General features: G+C 43.0%; 1 protein-coding gene across 6 annotated transcripts in view; it reads right to left on the bottom strand.

Annotated features, from left to right (window-relative positions):
* NT5C2 (5'-nucleotidase, cytosolic II) overlaps positions 1-20211 on the bottom strand; it is a 146561-nt gene that overhangs the window by 78955 nt on the left and 47395 nt on the right. For 2 of the 6 annotated variants that reach the window (XM_077877797.1, XM_077877802.1), the window contains exons 1-2: positions 15760-15842; positions 262-386 (exon numbers count right to left, since the gene is read on the bottom strand). In XM_077877797.1, the coding sequence (XP_077733923.1) occupies positions 262-362 (101 nt within the window). In that variant the 5' untranslated portion in view covers positions 363-386; positions 15760-15842. Of the gene's footprint in view, positions 1-261; positions 387-4508; positions 4643-14930; positions 15414-15759; positions 15843-20211 lie in introns of those variants that run through there. The other 4 variants (XM_077877798.1, XM_077877799.1, XM_077877800.1 and 1 more) reach the window with 4 other exon arrangements.

The raw sequence follows: 20211 nt of genomic DNA, 5'->3' as shown, positions 1-20211 counted from the left end.
GGGGGCCCCTGGCTGGCTCAGTCAGAAGAACCTGCAACTCTTGATTTTGGGTCGTGAGTTCAAGGCCATGGTCAGTATAGAGATTATTTAAATAAACATTTTTTAAAAAGTCTAAAACTCTAGACTGGGATTGAACCACAAACTAGCTATAAGCTGTATGTAACTGCCTAACTTCTTTACACATTAATGTCATCATCTGTAAAATAAATATGTGCCCACTTTATAGAGATGTTTTGAGGATTAAATAGACAAAATACTTACCGATGATAGGCTTCTCGTCGATACTTTTTCAGGGAATGTTTATCCATGTTAGCAGGCATATCAGCTGCATTCTGTAACCGATCACTCCAGGAGGTTGTCATTTTATTTCAATTTTATGCTGAACTCTAGAAAAGAAAATCAGTAATTTAGTAGCTTAATATTGGTATCTATTTACTGTTACGATTTTTTTTTTTTTAAATCAGAAAAACTCTAGAGGCATCTGGGTGGCCTTAACTCAGTTAAGAATCTGACTTCAGCTCAGGTCATGATCTCTGGGTCATGAGGTCGAGCCCTGTGTTGGGTTCCATGCTGAGCATGGAGCCTGCTTAAGATTCTGGCTCCATGGGCAGCTTAGGTGACTCAGTGGTTTAGCACCGCCTTCAGCCCAGGGTGTGGTCCTGGAGACTCCACATAAGGCTCCCTGCATGGAGCCTGCTTATCCCTCTGCCTGTGTCTGTGCCTCTCTCTCTGTGTGTGTGTCTCATGAATAAATAAAGAAAATCTTTAAAAAAAAAAAAAAAAAAAAAAAGGATTCTCACTCCTTCCGGACACCTGGGTGGCCCAGCAGTTGAGTGTTTGCCTTCGGCTCAGGGCATAATCCCAGGTTCGGAGATCAATTCCCACATCAGGCTCCATGCAGGGAGCCTGCTTCTCCCCCTGCCTAGGTCTCTGTCCCTCTTTCTGTGTCTCTCATGATAAATGATTTGAGCATCATTTCATGTACTTATTTGTCATCTGAATATCTTTATTGATGAAGTGTCAATTTATATAAAACTATATAAATATATACATATTTTAGAGAGAGTGTGTAAGTGTGGGAGTGTGATGAGGGAGGAGAGAGAAATTCTTTTTAAAGATTATTTATTTATTTATTCACAAGGAAAATGAAAATTACCACAATAAGATTCCACTATATACTTGTTAGAATGTTTAACTTTTTTTTTTAAGATTATTTATTTATTTATTTATTTATTTATTTATTTATTTATTTGAGAGAGAGACAGACAGACAGAGAGGCAGGAAGAGGGAGGCAGAGGGAGAAGCAGGCTCCATGCTGGGAGCCTTACGTGGGACTCGATCCCGAGGCTCCAGGATCACACCCTACCTAGGCTGAAGGCAGCGCTAAACCGCTAAGCCACTGAGGCTGCCCTAGAATGTTTAACATTTTTAAAAAATTGGCCATAACAGGACAGCCCCCGGTGGCGCAGCGGTTTAGCGCCGCCTGCAGCCCAGGGCGTGATCCTGGAGACCCTGGATTGAGTCCCACGTCAGGCTCTCTGCATGGAGCCTGCTTCTCCCTCTGCCTGTGTTTCTGCCTCTCTCTCTCTCTCTCTGTCTCTCTCATGAATAAATAAATAAAATCTTAAAAAAAAAAAAAAAAGACTGGCCATAACAGGGCAGCCCGGGTGGCTCAGCGGTTTAGCGCCGCCTCCGGCCCAGGGCAGGGCCTGATCCTGGAGACCCGGGATCGAGTCTCACATCGGGCTCCCTGCATGGAGTCTACTTCTCCCTCTGCCTGTGTCCCTGACTCTCTCTCTCTGTGTCTCTCATGAATAAATAAATAAAATCCTAAAAAAAAAAAAAAAGAAACACAAAAGTTAAAAAAAAAAAAAAAAAAAAAAAAGATTGGCCATAACAAACTTGGTGAGGAAATAGAGCTACTAGAACTCTAAAACACCTTTGGTAAGACTATAAAAATAGTACAAGCACTTTGGAAAAGTTTTCTATTTCTTTAAAAGTTAAACATATAGGGATCCCTGGGTGGCGCAGAGGTTTAGCGCCTGCCTTTGGCCCAGGGCGCGATCCTGGAGACCCGGGATCGAATCCCACGTCAGGCTCCCGGTGCATGGAGCCTGCTTCTCCCTCTGCCTGTGTCTCTGCCTCTCTCTCTCTCACTGTGTGCCTATCATAAAAAAAAAAAAAAAAAAAAAATTAAAAGTTAAACATATAGCTACTTTATGTCCCAATCTTTCCACTCCTACATAATTACCCAAGAGAAATGAAAGCATATAGTCAGGCAAAGATTTACACACAAATATTCATAGAAGCTTTCTTTGTAATAGCCATAAACTAAAAATAATCCAAATGTCTATTAGCAGGTAAATGGACAAACTGTAGTACATCCATACAATGGAATACTACTATGCAATAAAAAGGAATGAACCACTGATGATGTGAATAAATCAGACACGACTGCATACTATATTTTATTGACATAAAATTCTAGAAATGCAAACTAATCTATAGTGACAGAAGATCAGTGGTTGCCTAGAGGGAAGTAATAAGGCAAAGAGGGACCCAGGAAAATTTTGGGGAGGGATACGTTCATTATTCTTAATTTATGGTGATTGTTTCACTAGCGTATATATGTCAAAACTTACTGTACACTCTAAATATGTGTAGTTAATGGTATGTATTTATATCTCAAAGAAACTTTTTTTTTTAAGTCAGGGTTTTTTTTTTCTTTCCTTAAAAATTAGAGGTAGTAATTACACTAAGAAAAGATTTCCCTCACGTATTTTAATCTTTTATTACTTTCTCCAAATTATCTGTAGGAAAAATTCAAAGCACTTTCTTGGGTCATTCATGGACTAAACAAAATACATCTTATTTTAAAAATTCAAGTTACGGACTCTCAGCAAAGATAACATAAAACTTTAACTCAAATGTAAACATAAATGATTATTAAATAATCAAATTATGACTAATATGGGATAAAACCTGCCATGAGGTCTTTACAGTTACATGAAGGGGGTAAGATTTTTCTTAAATAATCATCTTCAAACAATTCCTCATATGACAATTTTACTATGATCTTACCTAACATATCATAACATTATACGACAGACTTTTGAACTATATACACAGAATCAACCTAATGCTTAACTAGTTTTCATAGTAATATTAAAATTAAAGATAAGGATGCTTTAAAATCTGGCCAAAAGGGGTGGGGGCACCTGGGTGCCTCAGTCGGTTAGGTGTTTTTTGCCTTTGGCTCAGGTTATGATCCCAGGATCCCATGTGTGTTGGGCTCCCTGCTCAGTGGGGAGTCTGCTTCTCCCTCTCCCTGCTTTTGCTCTCTCATTCTGTCAAATAAAGTCTTTTTTTTTTAAACAGACTTTATTAGCAACCTGGTGAACTTAAGTCTTTAAGATTTTTTTTTTTAAAGATTTGATTTATTCATTCAAGAGAGATACACACAGAGAGAGGCAGAGACAGATGCAGAGAGAGAAGCAGGCTCCATGCAGGGAGCCCGATGTGGGACTCGATCCCGGGACTCCAGGATCACACCCTGGGCCGAAGGCAGATGCCCAACCACTGAGCCACCCAGGTGTCCCCAAATAAAGTTTTTTTTTCTTTTTAAAAAGAGACAAATTTCCAAAAAGTAGGTAAATATTTCATTTGCCACCTAATTACAGTGTCAAGCTTAGGAGTAGTTTCTTTCAGTAAGGTATAGCAATAAATAATACTGAATAAAAAGTTCAAATTTTAATTCCTTTCAAACAACATGGTACAGTTAGAAAATTGTTTCAATTTAAAATATACAGCCTGCAAAGTACTTGTACCTTAAGAGTAACAAATGAACTTCCAAGCATCTGAAATACTGTAGTTTTTTTACACTTCAAAAATATTTCACAGGCAAAACATACTCCGTTCCTTTCAACACTAATTCACCCTCCCCGCCAAAAAAGGGAAACCAGCTGCCTTAACCGCTCCAGGCAACTGCTAAAAACAGGAAGCAAAGAGTAACCGAAACTGTAGGGTAAACCTGATTAGCAAAACCCTTTTATTTTTTTTTAATTTTTTTTTCATTTACTTATGATAGTCACACAGAGAGAGAGAGAGAGAGAGAGAGAGAGAGGCAGAGACATAGGCAGAGGGAGAAGCAGGCTCCATGCACTGGGAGCCTGACGTGGGATTCGATCCCGGGTCTCCAGGATCGCGCCCTGGGCCAAAGGCAGGCGCTAAACCGCTGCGCCACCCAGGGATCCCGCAAAACCCTTTTAAATGTTTCAGATCACATCAGTAATCCACTTGGAAAGAAGTAGCACTTATAAACACTGTGTAGCACAAGTCTATCTGGCAAAGTGTTATATACTGCATATTGAATAGTCATTTTTCAATGGAATGTCAATATAGATAATAGGGTAATGATAGCGGTACTAAATATGAACTCTCAGCATCTGACTAAACTTCACTGGAACTTATTCTGTTTTAAATATAAAACTTGACATTTCTAGGGATGCCTGAGTGGCTCAGTGGTTGAATGTCTGCCTTCGGCTCAGGGCATGATCCTAGAATCCTGGGGTTGAGTCCCACATCGAGCTCCCTGCATGGAGCCTGCTTCTCCCTCTGCCCAGGTCTCTGCTTCTCTCTGTGTCTCTCATGAATAAATAAATAAAATATTTTTTAAAAAAAGCAAACTTGACATTTCTAAGTTTTATAATTAACCATTCTAAGGACACTGAACACTGCTCTGAAACGTGAATGAAAAGGATAATTTTGAATGGTGTCTTCAAATTTTCTCACCAGTCTGAATTTATTTTAATCTTCATAAATACAACTTTAGTTGTTCATTACACATATTAAACTGATTTAGGGGGCAGCCCCAGTGGCGCAGCGGTTTCGCACCGCCTGTAGCCTGGGGTGTGATCCTGGGGACCCGGGATCCAGTCCCATGTTGGGCTCCCTGCATGGAGCCTGCTTCTCCCTCTGCCTGTGTCTCTGCCTCTCTCTCTCTCTCTCTCTCTCTCTCTCTCTCTCTGTGTGTCTCTATGAATAAATAAATAAAATCTTTAAAAAATAAAAATAAAAAAATAAACTAGTTTACAGAAAAAGAAGAGTTAAAGCTACATCCTCCATCTGTATGGCCTGGTACTATACCAAGTAGGCACACTATATTTGTGAACGTGTGTGCACACACTTGTGTAAAGTATAAAATTACTTTATTATAGGGGCACCTGGGTGGCTCAGTTGTTGAGCATCTGCCTTTGGCTCAGGTCGTGATCCTGGGGTCCTGGGATGGAGCCCTACATCGGGCTCCCTGCTCAGTGGGGTCTGCTTCTCCATCTCCCACTGCCCCTCCCCCTCTTGAGAGCATGCTCTCTCTCAATTTTTAAAAAACATAAAAGTATTTCCTTTGTTATGATACAAAAGACAAAATATTTCTCATGTGACCTTGTTTTCACTTTTCTGACAACTCGGTTAACAGCTTTAAATGTACAATCTATATAGCTAATACAGGTTATATATGAACTATAGACATGTTGAACCAGAAGAATACTGACAATACTAAGTAGACAATAAGCCTTACCAATTAGTGGTGTGTACCATTTCTACCAAAAGGAAAATGCACATCTGTATAGTCACCTCTACCAACTGGTGCTGACAGTAAAGCAGAGGCTTCTTCTCTACTGCAACCCTTGATAAGTCTCCACTGTGGGCATCTGTTTGGTAAGTAGGCACATTTTATACGCAGTCCTTGACAACCCTATTCCTTGACCAACCAGCAAGTAAAGTAAGAAAGTACAGTGGTCAGTTATTTTAAACATTGTGTATGGCTTAGCGTCACCTCTGTAACATGACCACAAACTTACAAATACACTCTCTAGAAAACAAGGGAGGGAAGTCAAATCCAAGTTTAGATTAATTAGTCTAACAACACTACTGAAAATCTAAATCACTGTATTTATAGTTAACAGCAAAGGGGCTAAAGGCAGCTACCCCTAGACGGGGCCACTTTGGCATTAACATTATTTTGAGTTAAAAAGTATTTACAACATAGCAGATTCAGGAAAAGCTCTTTACCTCTCCCCTCAAGTGCCTGTTTATACCAAGAAGAAAGCTATTAACGGAAATCCCTTACCTAAGACACTTACCTACATGAGGCAATCTTTGTTTTCCAACCATTACCTCTCACCTTCCCTCTAATGGTCTATTTCTACCCTTTGTATCCTCAGGCCCCTAACTCTCTCCTCAGCTCACACAAGCATCATGTTGCCTGTCTCTGAATTTCCATTGCTGTGTGGATTCCCCCTATGTATGCTATTAAATTTTATCTTCTCTTGTTAAACTGTCTCATGTCAATTTGTTTCTTAGTCCAGGTAGGACTTGGAAGGGCAGAGAAAATTCTTCCTTCCTGACAATAGTGTCACCTCTAATTCCAAGAACAGCACTTTGAAACAAACTTTAGCTTTGGAACTATTTTTGTAACTTTTATTCCCTCTAATCATAAAATTCATGGAAGAAAATAATCACATAAAATATTTTAAGATAAAAAAAATTTTAAGATGAAGTAGTCAATTTTCCCCAAAAAGACTCCTTAAAACTGTTGTATGTGAACTGTTAAATGTTTCCTACCTCTGCCTTTTGAATAGTTCATGACAGTTTTTTGTTCATTTTTCATTCCATTAATTTCATTCACAGTTCTATCATTTGCCCTCAGTTGTACTATACATTCCTGTAAAAGGCCAGCATTCATACTTCGCACAAGTGATACAGCTAACAAATTCCAACTAATAAACTTACACTTACCTGCCTACACATATTACTTGCTATCTTCTTTTTTTTTTTTTAATTTTATTTATTTATGATAGGCACAGAGAGAGAGAGAGAGAGAGAGAGAGAGAGGCAGAGACACAGGCAGAGGGAGAAGCAGGCTCCATGCACCGGAAGCCCGACGTGGGATTCGATCCCGGGTCTCCAGGATCGCGCCCTGGGCCAAAGGCAGGCGCCAAACCGCTGCGCCACCCAGGGATCCCAACTTGCTATCTTCTTACCCTCCTTTTTCTCTTTTTGCACATTAACACTTTCAGACTTGATGTATTTTGACAGTCAGACCTTTTTTCTAAAATGTAAGCTCCATAAGGGTGAGATTTGTTTTGTTTGCTGCTATAAACCCAGTTCAACAGATTTGATATATATGATATATATAGGCAGAAACAAATGGAACTCCTAAACCTCTAGACTTGGAGGTCTTTGCTTTTTAGAAGCAATTCTTGCGTAAGCCTGAAAATGCAAGAATATTGCACAAGTTCCTTCTAATGCTCTAAATGAGTCTTTGTGAAATCTTACTTTTGGTTCAGAAACGCAAAAGATTCTTGGCATCATTACCGTAATATTTTGCTAACATTTCGACATCAGGCCTTGGAACAAAAGGTTCCTTGTTCTCTGATGGAAAATAACAAAACTGAGAAGAGATCTTGTCAAGTGAGAAATGCAGTACCTGTTGCCTTGACAATTTGTTTTTCTTCAAGCAATAATATGCTCCAACTCTAGTCTGAAACTAACTGGAAAATACAAATTTAATCCATATGTTCCTACGGTTCCTAAACATACAGAGACCTGAATTTTGTTATGTTCTCAATATTCTACTGCTGCTACTCCTAAAATTGTTACCTCAGCCACATCACACAGAATACTATATATATTTTTCTACATCAGCATATGAAGGTTGCCTCTGAATGTTTTGAGTAATACCAGACCTTCAACAATAGCATGGTTATTGACACAAAGAACAAGCATGTAAAGAAAACATTTTTTTAAAGATTTTATATATTTATTTGACAAGGAGTGAGCAAAAGGAGGGGGAACAGAAGAGGGAGAAGCAGGTTCCATGCTGAGCAGGGAGCCCACCCTAGGATGGTGACCTGAGGTGAAGGCAGACACTTTAAGCCACCACTCAGGCACCCCTAAAGAAAACATTTTGAGGATATGCAGTATGTCATGTATTTCTTCAAAATATTGCTATAATTAACTATGGTCTTTCAAAAGCGTAAAGGTAACTAAGCGTAACAGTTTTTACATTCAGCCAATATATAATGCGTCATACTTTCAGTAATGATTCTTGAATATTCTTTCATAAAGGAGGTACAAAAAATCTGTTTGATTTCAAAATGAACTAATTCTTTTACTAAGTTTCTGGCTCACCATTCAACTTTGTTTTACCTATTATCTTTCACCTTACAAAATACCAAAAAATAATAAAAATCAGAAATTCAGAAATAATCAGCACAGTATTTCCACTTTTTGGTTTATAAATTCACATTTATGGATTAGTCTGCTTCTTTGGTAAAAATCCAGGGATATATGTAAGTTCAATGCCTTAATAACACTAACAGCTAATAACAGCTAACACTAAGTGTTCACTTTTTTCATATTTTAAGCACTGTACATATTTTATCTGACTTCTCACAACCATATGAGTTAGCTGCAATTATCTTTGTTATACAAAGACGAAAACAGTGTATTGGAGTTAAATAATTTGACCAAGGTCATAGAATTATACTTGTGATGAAGATTCTAGAGCCACACTGTCTGGACTCAAAACCTGGCCCAACACTAATTAGCTCTATGACTGAACAAATTCCACACTCCAGTTTCTTCCACACCAAAATGGTCCAACGCGGGGCAAGGATTCAATACATTAATAAGTGCAAGGTGCTAAGAACAATGGCTGACATGTAGTACTTAATAAATTATTATTTATAATGCTAGAGCACACAATGTTTAACACTTGCAGCCTCTGCACAATGTACAACAGTAGTCCCCCTTATCCACGGTTGCCCTTTCCATGGTTTCAGTTACCCATGGTCAACTGCAGTTCCAAGAAGCAGATGATCCTCCTTCTGCCATATAGTCAGAAGGTCGATAGTAGCTTAAGGTTATGTGACAATACCTATGCCATTTATTTCACTTCATCTCATTACATAGACATTTTTATCAGCTCATGTCATCACAAAAAGGGTGAGGACGGAACAAGAAGATACTTTGAAAAAGTACATTCATATAACTTTTATTGTAGTTTTATTCTATAAAACAACTGGCCTGCACTCTTCAAATACATCAGTATTATAAAAACAAACAAAAAGATGGACCTGCTGTGAATTAAAAGTAATTAAAGAGATACAGCAACTAAATGCAGTTTATGAGTGCCCAATTTATGAGTGAACTGTAAAGTTCATTTTTGGGCACCTGAGTGGCTCAGTTAAGCATCTGCCTTTAACTTAAGTCACGATCTCAGGGTCCTGGGATCTAGCCCCAAGGCTCCCTGCTCAGTGGGAAGTATGCCTCCCCCTCTCGAACCCTCCCACACCTGCTCCTGCTCTCTTGCTCCTCTCAATTAATAATCGTTTAAAAAAATGTTTAACAAAAAAGAAACCACTGCAAAATCATATGTATAATATATTAAGCAAGAATTTACATACTTTTATGGATATATACATATTAGTAAAAGTAAAAAAAAATGGGAAGGGAATGATACTTATTGAATTCATGACCGTGTTTACCTCTGTAAGAGGGCAAGAAAGGGAAACAGGATCAGTAAGGATTCACATAGGCCTCGGCTGTATCTGTAATTTTATCCCTCCGAAAAACATATATTGAAAAAAGAGACCACACAATTAGAAAATAGAAAAAAAGGGATGCCTGGGTGGCTCAGCGGTTGAGTGTCTGCCTTCGGCTCAGTGTGTGATCCTGGAGTTCTGGGATTGAGTCCCACATTGGGCTCCCTGCATGGAGCCTGTTACTCCTTCTACCTGAGTCTCTGCCTCTCTCTGTGTGTGTCTGTCATGAATAAATAAATAAAATCTTTAAAAAGGGAGGGAGGGGCACCTGGGTGGCTCAGTGGCTGAGCATCTGCCTTTGGCTCAGAGCATGATCCTGGGGTCCTGGGATCAAGTCCCACATCAGGCTCCCTGCATGGAGCCTACTTCTCCCTCTGCCTGTGTCTCTGCCTGTGTCTCTGCCTCTCTCTCTGTGTCTCTCATGAATAAATAAAATCTTTAAAAACAAATAAAATAAAAATTTAAAAATATAGAAAAATATATAAAGTAAATATGATGGTCTATAAGGTGATCATTACATGATTTTCTGTGTATCTGAAGATATTTTTTTTAAGATTTCATTTATTTATTCATTCCTGAAAGACACACAGAAAGAGAGAGAGAGAGAGAGAGAGAGAGAGAGAGAGGCAGAGACACAGGCAGAGGAAAAGCAGGCTCCATTCAGGGAGCCCGATGTGGGACTCGATCCCAGGACTCCAGGATCATGCCCTGGGCCAAAGGCAGGCACTAAACCACTGAGCACCCAGGGATCCCTGAAGATATATGAAATATAAAAATATTTCATATTTTAAAATAAATTTTAACATTAAAGAAACCCCATTACACTGAACCAAGAAGCTTTCAAAACATATAATCTACTGAATGTCTGAAGTGGAAATATACTAATTCCCAACAAAACATATATATTCTTTTTTTTTTTAAAGATTTTATTTATTTATTCATGAGAGAGACAGAGAGAGACAGAGGCAGAGACCCAGGCAGAGGGAGAAGCAGGCTCCATGCAGGGAGCCCGATGTGGAACTCAAACCCGGGTCTCCAGGATCACACCCTGTGTCAAAGGCAGGCGCTAAACAGCTGAGCCACCCAGGGATCCCTATTCTTTTGTTTTATCCATTAAATTTCAGGCACCAGATTTCAGTCTTCTCTTTCCAAGCAGACCCTGACATAGCAGGCTTTTCTATCTCACACTCTTGACAATGTTTCCCAATAAAGATACACACAAAAGAAGGGCTCCTGGGTGGTTCAGTCGGTTAAGTGTCCAATTCTTTTTTAAGATTTTATTTATTTATTCATGAGAGACACAGAGAGAGAGGCAGAGACGTAGAAGAGGTTGAGAAGCAGGCTCCCTGCAGGGGGACTAGATCCCAGATCCTGGGATCACATCCTGAGCTGAAGACAGACACTCAACCACTGAGCCACCCAGGCATCCCTAAGTATCCAACTCTTAATCTCAGCTCAGGTTTTGATATCAGGGTTGTGAGTTCAAGCCCTGCACTGGGCTCCAAGCTAGGCTGGAGCCTACTTAAAACACACACAAACACACACACATGCATACACACACGGTAGAAACAAGTAATTCAACATTCTCCAATTCAATTTAATCCTTCTGATTCTGTATTCCACCTCAAAGGGGTCAGTTTTGCTTCTCTGCTGGTAATTCTGCTATTTTTTTTGCCTTTTATTAACTTGTTGCTAAAGTTGTTTTCCATTTAAGAAAGAAATAACAAGGGATACCTGGGTGGCTTAGTGGTTGAGCATCTGCCTTTGGCTCAGACAGTGATCCCGGGTTCCGGAATCGAGTCCTGCATTGGGCTCCCTGCGAGAAGCTTGCTTCTCCCTCTGCCTGTGTCTCTGCCTCTCTCTCTCTCTCTCTCTCTCTCTCTCTCATGAATAAATAAATAAATGTTAAAAAAAAAAAAAAGAAAAAGAAAGAAAGAAATAACAAACGAACTGCCACTGCAAACTCTGGTAACCAATCATAGAATTCAATCAAATTTCAAATAATAAAAGGTCATGTAAGATTTACGTGTCAAATGACAGAAGCTTAGTAATCCACAACAATTTGCAATCAACTTCCCTAAAGCAAAGAACTTTTAGGGGCACCTGAGTGGCTCAGTCCATTGAGCGTCTGACTCTTGGTTTCAGCTCAGGTAATGATCTCAGGCTGGGGAGATGAAGCCCCGCATCAGGATCATGCTCAGCAGGGAGTCTACTCAAGATTCTCTCTCTCTCTGGCAGCCCCAGTGGCGCAGCGGTTTAGCGCCACCTGCAGCCTGGGGTGTGATCCTGGAGTTCCGGGATCAAGTCCCACGTCAGGCTTCCTGCATGGAGCCTGCTTCTCCCTCTGCCTCTGCCTCTCTCTCTCTCTCTCTAACTCTCATGAATAAAGTCTTCAAAAAAAAAAAAAAAAAAAAAACAAGCAGTAATAGCTAATATTTATAGAGAACTTAATGTATGCCAGTATTGCCTCAATGAAATTATCCTATTCAATCCACGCAACCCTGTGAAATTTGTTCTATTTTCCCCTTTTTCATAGTGAGAGAAACTAAGCGAGGCTAAGTTCTCCAAGGTTCCCTGGATGGTAAGTTGCAAGACAAGTTTCAAACCCAGACTCCAAAAACTAGGTCCTCAAACATAATGTGATGCTATCTCATGCCTTATTGACTGCCTTTATTGCCCAAATGTCACCTAACATATGCCCTGTGACATTTAATGTTTTGTGTTCACAAATGTTGTCTAAGTGGCTCATAATACCACACTTCTTCAACAAAAATTTACTGAGAGCCCGTATGCCAAGTATTGTTGACTACTGGGTCTAAAAGCATGTTAGAGTCTCTACAAATGAAAAATAGATGAATTCTTTAGACATATGGACATCCCAGAAATGTGGGTAAATGAAAATTAAAAACAGTATGTATGTAGCAGGGGTGCCTGGGTGGCTGAGTCGGTTGGGCATCTGCTTTCGGCTCAGGTCAGGATCCCAGGGTCCTGGGATGGAGTCCCCAAATCAGGCTCCCTGCTCTGTGGGGAGTCTGCTTCTCCCTCTCCCCCAACCCCCTGCTTGTGTGCTCTTCTCAAATGAATAAATCAAATCTTAAAAAAAAAAAAACCCACCAGTATGTACATAGCAATTGAAACTACATAAAAAAGGATGCCTGGGTGGCTCAGCGGTTGAGCGTCTGCCTTTAGCTCAGGGTGTGATCCTGGAATCCCAGGATCAAGTCCCACATTGGGCTTTCTGCGAGGAGCCTGCATCTCCTTCTGCCTGTATCTTTGCCTCTCTCTCTGTGCGCGTCTCTCACGAATAAATCTTTTTTTTTTTTTTTAAAGCTACATAAAAACTATGCTTAAATTGGAAAAGAACATCATCGTAAATAGTATGATAAAGTTGGGGTTTGTTTTTTGTTCTTTTGCTATTTCATTGGTAAGCTTTTATCATATTTATCTCTGTTTTAAAAACTAAGCGATAAAAAGCTGTATTAAAAAAAAAAAAGAAAAGGGATCCCTGGGTGGCGCAGCGGTTTAGCGCCTGCCTTTGGCCCAGGGCGTGATCCTGGAGACCCGGGATCGAATCCCACGTCGGGCTCCCGGCGCATGGAGCCTGCTTCTCCCTCTGCCTGTGTCTCTGCCTCTCTCTCTCTATCATAAATAAATAAAAATTAAAAAAACAAAAACAAAAAAACAAAACAAGACAAAAAAACAAAAAAACAGGGCTGCCTGGGTAGCTCAGTGGTTTAGCGCCGCCTTCAGCCCAGGGTGTGATCCTGGAGACCTGGGATCAAGTCCCATGTCGGGCTCCCTGCATGGAGCCTGCTTCTCCCTCTGCCTGTGTCTCTGCCTCTTTCTCTATGTATCTCATGAATAAATAAATAAAATCTTAATTAAAAAATAATAAAATTAAATTAAATTTGAAAAAAACAGGGCAGCCCAGGTGGCTCAGCAGTATAGTGTCATCTTCAGCCCAGGGCATGGTCCTGGAGACCTGGGATCGAGTCCCACATCGGGCTTCCTGTATGGAGCCTGGTTCTCCCTCTGCCTGTCTCTCTGCCTCTTTCTCTGTGTCTCTCATGAATAAATAAATTTTAAAAATCTTTAAAAATAATAAAAAAATAAAACAGGGCAGCCCCAGTGGCTCAGTGGTTTAGCGCCGCCTTCGGCCTAGGGTGTGATCCTGGAGACCTGGGATGGAGTCCTACGTTGGGCTCCCTGCATGGAGCCTGCTTCACCCTCTGCCTGGTCTCTGCCTCTCTCTCTCTCTCTCTCTGTGGGTCTCTCACGAATAAATAAATTTTTTTAAAAAACATGTTTTAAGTGCTTTCTTTCTCCCATGAAACAGCAAAAACAGCCTAGAGACAGACGAATGAACATCCCTCCTCTTAACATTCCACTGTAATTTGGCTTTCTTTAGGAAGATACTTCTGATGCACAGAAAGACCTGCAGATACCCTAAGTAACTATCTCTATATATAAATCTTCCTACAATTATAAACTTTTGGAAACTTGTGGCTAATTGTACATTTTCATGCAATAGAATCAAATCTTAGAACTGAAAGAAATCTTGCAGTACATCTCCTTCAGCCTTCTCATTTTACAGACTGATTATTAAATTCTAAAATCCAAATTCTAGGTTAGTGAGAATAAATGCAGAAACCTTTAAGAGCTGAAATTGTATTGGCTAATGATGCAAACGAAATGTATTTCAGAAATAAAGTCTGTGTGTGCTAGCATCAGCCCACCATGTGGAGTTCTGATTTTAATTACTAACTAGCTGTGTTTTACTGAACTGAACTTCTACAGGCCTGGATATCTTCATCTGGATAAATTCCAACCATTGTTGAAAAGTGTCCCAGTAGGGGCTCCTAGCTGGCTCAGTGGTAGAGCATGCACCTCTTGATCTCAGGGATGTGAGCTGGGAGTCCAACCTTGGGCATGAAGCCTACTTAGGTAAAATTAAGAAGGAAAAATGTCCTGGTAAATATAAAAAACAAACAAACAAACAAACAAACAAAAAAAGACCTCAATCACATTAAGTTTCCATGGTAAACGGTTCTGTTTCAACATTCTTCCTTTCAGGTTACAGTTAGCATAATTTGCATCCGCTGTCTTCAGAGGCAAATTTAACAATGTGCAGACATTACAAAACAAGTACAGCTCAATTAAGAAGCCGTCCGCACCCGGACACGCAGACGCGTGCGCGCGCACACGAGCCTATAAAGGAGACTAGTCACTGCGGAGCCCTGCGCTCCACAACGCATCCCTCAAACCTGACGGCCCCACCACGGACCGCCTGGACAGCACCGGAAAACCGATGACGGCGAGCTCTACCTGCTGCCTTTAAAGGCTGGGGCCTACTAGCGTCAAGCCCTCCAACGCTATGCTTGCACGTCAGGGCTCGGGCCTCGAGCTGCATCGCGCCCTCAGCGCTCCGCAGCTTCAAGGGTCCCCGGGAAGGAAAGCCCCGGGCTGGCCCGGACAGCTGGCCCGACTCGGGAGCCGCGAGGAAATAACGAGCCCGGCTGCGGCGGCTTGCGACTCGACGGGCGCTTTCCAGGAAGTGCTGCAACGGAGCGAACTGGATGCGGGTACCAAGCTGGCGTTTCCTGCGGCTGGGACGGCGCCTCCGAGCCCCGCGGCTCGCGAGCTCCTCGAGGCGCACCCGGAAGGCGCAGGCGGCGGGGGCCCTCGAGAGGCGGAAGGAAGCCCGCGGCGGCCGGGAAAACTGGGCGCAACCGGGGAAAGAAGCGCCCGCGGGGGCGCGGGGGGGGGGGGCTGCCTCCCGCGTGAGAAAAGCGAGGGAACAGGACACGGCGCTCGTGGCTCGAAAGAGACCGACGGAGGGCCGCGCTCCGCGGGGAAGGCGGTCCCGGCGAGCGGGCGGCGGGGAAACAATGGCGCGGGCGTGACGTGGGGCTGGGGGCGTCGCCGCGGCGCGGAGGCACGGGCTGCTCCGAGGCGGGGGCCGGGGGGCCGGGGGGGCCGCGCGGGGCCGCGCAGAGGCCGCGATGGAGAAGGGCCCGAGGAGCGCAGCGGCCCGGGCGGGCCGGGGCCGGGGCCGGGGCAGGGCCCGGGGCAGGCGGCGGCCCCCCGGCCCGAGTCGCGCGCTCGCTCGCTCGGCCGCCCCCTCCCGCCCTCCCGCGGGTCCCGCCGCACTCACCGACCCGCCGCACGGCAGCAATCCCAGCGCGCAACTGCCGCAGCCGCCTCGGCGCGCGCCTTCCCCGCCCCCGCCCCCGCCCCCGCCGCCCCGGCACCGCCCCCAGCTCGCGCCCGGCCAGGGACCGGTGCGCTGTTCCTTCCCCAGCTCCGCCGCAGAACCCGGCCGCCGCGACGCTCCCTAGCCGCGCTGCCGGAGCGGAGCCCCCACGCGGGCTTGTGCCTCAGGCCCTAGCGTGGGTTTGAGAGGCCCACGACAGCACAGGAGTTGTGGCCGAGCCGCGGGATAACGCACGCTGACGGCCCTTACACGTCTTTTCCGTCTCCATCCCTTGGCCTTGCTCCCAGCCCCTCAGCAAGGCCCTGGACCACCTTACCTTGCCCAGTCCTACACTCTGACTGCTTTTCCTTAGGGGGATGGGGCACCCTTTTTCCCCCAAACACTGAATCTTCTAGTCAAACGGACCCCAGAGCCCCTCTAGTCCAGACCCCCATACCCCATAACACAGGCTTGAATCTCAGCTTTGGAGTTTGTCAGAATGGGTTGGAATTCCAGGTCCACCACTTAAAAATTGTGTGACCTTGGGATCCCTGGGTGGCGCAGCGGTTTGGCGCCTGCCTTTGGCCCAGGGCGCGATCCTGGGGACCCGGAATCGAGTCCCACGTCGGGCTCCCGGTGCATGGAGCCTGCTTCTCCCTCTGCCTGTGTCTCTGCCTCTCTGTCTCTCTCTGTGTACTATCATGAATAAATAAATAAAATCTTAAAAAAAAAAAATTGTGTGACCTTGGGCAAGTTACGTGACCTCACTGTACCAAGTTCCCTCATCCATAATACAGGAACAGATAACAATAGTACCTACCTCATGGGGTGTCACAGGATGAAATAATAGAGGGAAAGTCCCCGGCACAGCCTTGCACACAGCACTCCATAAATATTAGTTATATCGACCCCCTACCATAACCAAGTCATTAGACTCCCCAGTGACAAAAGCCCACTATTTCCAGAGCAAGGCATTCCTCCCTTTTGGCAGCTCTTAGACCAGTTAGAAAGTGTTTCTGAAACATCCACTCTCTGGCCCACGTCCTACCCCTTGGGAGCCTCAGAGAACAAACAGGTCTAATTTCTCTTTGACCTTCTACTTTATAGATATTTGAAGATTTCTGCCCCAGGTTCTCTGTTATTCTAGACCGGTGTCTCCCATTACTGGAGAAGGGAAAGTCTTTGTCTTCATTGTCTTCATGTGCCTAGTAGGTTAGAATGTGGCTCCTTTAGAGTATATCACCCAAAATAGAACCAAATGTTTGTAGTACCATCAAGAGCAAAGCAGTACCCTAACTTCCTCTTTGCAGGACTTCCATTCAGGCAATAAAGTTCATGGCACCCACACTATTGACTCATAGAACTTGCCTTCAACTAAAACTCCAAGACTTTTTTTTTTTTTTTTAAGATTTAATTTATTCATGAGAGGCACAGTGAGAGGCCGAGACATACGCAGAGGGAGAAGCAGGGCCCCTGCAAGGAGCCCGATGCACAACTCGATCCCAGGCCCAGGACCCTCAGGATCAAGCCCTGAGCCAAAGGCAGATGCTCAACCACTGAGCCACCCAGGCATCCCCTTCCAAGACTTTTTTTTTTTTTTTTTTTTATGATAGTCACACAGAGAGAGAGAGAGAGAGAGGCAGAGACATAGGCAGAGGGAGAAGCAGGCTCCATGCACCGGGAGCCCGACGTGGGATTCGATCCCGGGTCTCCAGGATCACGCCCTGGGCCAAAGGCAGGCGCCAAACCGCTGCGCCACCCTGGGATTCCCCCCTCCAAAACTTTTAAATAAGTGTTCTGCTGGAGCGATTTCTATCTCTTTTGTGTTTTGTGGTTTGTTTGTTTTTTTCTTTTGTGGCTTTTGAGCCAACTTCATTTAAGGTCTGCTGAGGACAGGCTTGGGCCTCTCACCTACTAGCTTTTTCAGGGTATGTGAGGAAAAAGAATAGGAGTTTAAAGTTAGTCTAATGCCACCTTTCAACCAAGTCCTTTTGGAAAAAGTTTAGGGTTTGTGTCTAAAGACCATGCCACTAAGCAAATAACATGCATATATATATTTTCTTATATATGTATAATCTCAATGAGCAAAAAAAATGCACGTACACACACACAAAAGACTAAAAGGAAATATGTAATTGAATATGTTAGTAGTGCTTTTTTTCTCAGTGATAAGATTCAAGGTTTCTTTCCCTCTTTATACCTCTCTATAAATTTTCCAGATTTTCAATATTGTTTATACTACTTTTATAATCAAGAACTTTGTTTCCAAAAAGTCAGAAAAACTTTTTCAAAAATCAGAGATATGTGGAAGATGGCGCCGAAGGCGAAGAAGGAAGCCCCTGCCCTTCCCAAAGCTGAAGCCAAAGCAAAGGCTTTGAAAGGTAAGAAAGAGGTGCTGAAAGGTGTGCAAAGTCACAAAAAAAATTTCCGTAAGTCACCTACATTCCGACGACCCAAGACCACGCTTCTCTGAAGGCAGCTCAAATGTCCTCGAAAGAGTGCCCCCAGGAGAAACAAGCTTGATCACTATGCCATCATCAAGTTCCCCCTGACTACTGAGTCAGCCATGAAGAAAACAGAAGACAACAACACACTTGTGTTCATTGTGGATGTCAAGGCCAATAAGCACCAGATCAAACAGGCTGTGAAGAAGCCCTATGACATTGATGTGGCCGAGATCAACACCTTGATCAGGCCTGATGGAGAGAAGAAAGCATATGTTCGACTGGCTCCTATGATGCTTTGGATGTTGCCAACAAATTTGGGATCATCTAAACTGAGTCCAGCCGGCTATAAATCTAAATATAAATTTTTTCCTCTTAAAAAAAAAAAATCAGGCAGCCCGGGTGGCTCAGCGGTTTAGCACCACCTTCAGCCCAGGACCTGATCCTGGAGACCCAGAATCGAGTCCCACATTGGGCTCCCTGCATGGAGCCTGCTTCTCCCTCTGCCTGTGTCTCTGCTCGCACCCCCCTCCCTGTGTCTTTCATGAATAAATCTTTAAAAAAAAATCAGAGACATGTAATAACATTAAAAATTGGGAAATGGGGGATCCCTGGGTGGCTCGGCGGTTTGGCGCCTGCCTTTGGCCCAGGGCGCGATCCTGGGGTCCTGGGATCGAGTCCCACGTTGGGCTGCCGGGGTGGAGCCTGCTTCTCCCTCCTCCTGTGTCTCTGCCTCTTTCTCTCTGTGTCTATCATAAATAAAAATAAATAAATAAATCTTTTTTAAAAAATTGGGAAATGCGGGCACCTGGGTGGCTTGTGGTTGAGTGTCTGCCTTTGGCTCAGGTCATGATCCTAGGGTCCTGAAATCGAGTTCTACATCAGGCTCCGTCCAGGGAGCCTGCTTCTCCCTCTGCCTATGTCTCTGCCTCTCTGTGTGTCTCTCATGAATAAATAAATAAAATATTTTTAAAAATCAAAATTAAATAAAAACTGGGAAATATACAAGAAATAACAGACAAAGAAGACATTTATAATATATAAAACAAAGATTTGTATCTGGAACATACAAAGGACTCTTAACAAATAAGAACAAAATCTACTAGAAAAATGGGCAAATAATATAAATTGGCAGTTCACAGAAAAGGAAATAAAAATTGCTAATAAGCACACAAAAAATGCAATCTCAGTAGTAACCAGGGAAATAGAAATTAAAACTGAGATTGAGGGATCCCTGGGTAGCGCAGTGGTTTAGCGCCTGCCTTTGGCCCAGGGTGTGATCCTGGAGACTCGGGATCAAATCCCACATCGGGCTCCTGGTGCATGGAGCCTGCTTCTCCCTCTGCCTATGTCTCTGCCTCTCTCTCTTTCTCTCTGTGTGACTATCATAAATAAATAAAAATTAAAAAAAAAATATAACTGAGATTGACAATAATTTTCAATCTTCATAATATCAAAAGAATATAAATTGGCACAGCCACTTTAGAGAGCAATAGGACATCTATTAAATTCATGTTTTGGGATGCCTGGGTGGCTCAGCGGTTAAGAGTCTGCCTTGGGCTCAGAGCATGATCCTGGAGTGCCAGGATCGAGTCCCACATTGGGCTCCCTGCATGGAGCCTGCTTCTCCCCTCTGCCTGTGTCTCTGCCTCTCTCTCTCTCTCTCTGTCTCTCATGAATAAATAAATAAATAAATAATAAAATAAATCTTAAAAAAAAATCCATGTCTTAGCATGTCACTTCTAGTTATATACCATAATTCCATGTACATATGGAAGTGTATACATGATAATTACTATGATATTGATAATAAAGAAACTTTAGAGTCAGTGCCCACCAAGAGGGGAATGGCTATATAAAATACACAATACTCATAATGCAATTCTGTAGAGAATTTAAAAGAAGTGACTTTAATCTATACATTAATATAGATCTATCTCAAAATCATATAGTTGAGGGGTGCCTAGGT

This window comes from Canis aureus, chromosome 29 (assembly GCF_053574225.1).
Source record: "Canis aureus isolate CA01 chromosome 29, VMU_Caureus_v.1.0, whole genome shotgun sequence".
Lineage (NCBI taxonomy): Eukaryota > Metazoa > Chordata > Mammalia > Carnivora > Canidae > Canis > Canis aureus.
The sequence above is the reverse complement of the archived record's forward strand: the minus strand, read 5'-3'. Positions and strand labels throughout refer to the sequence as shown.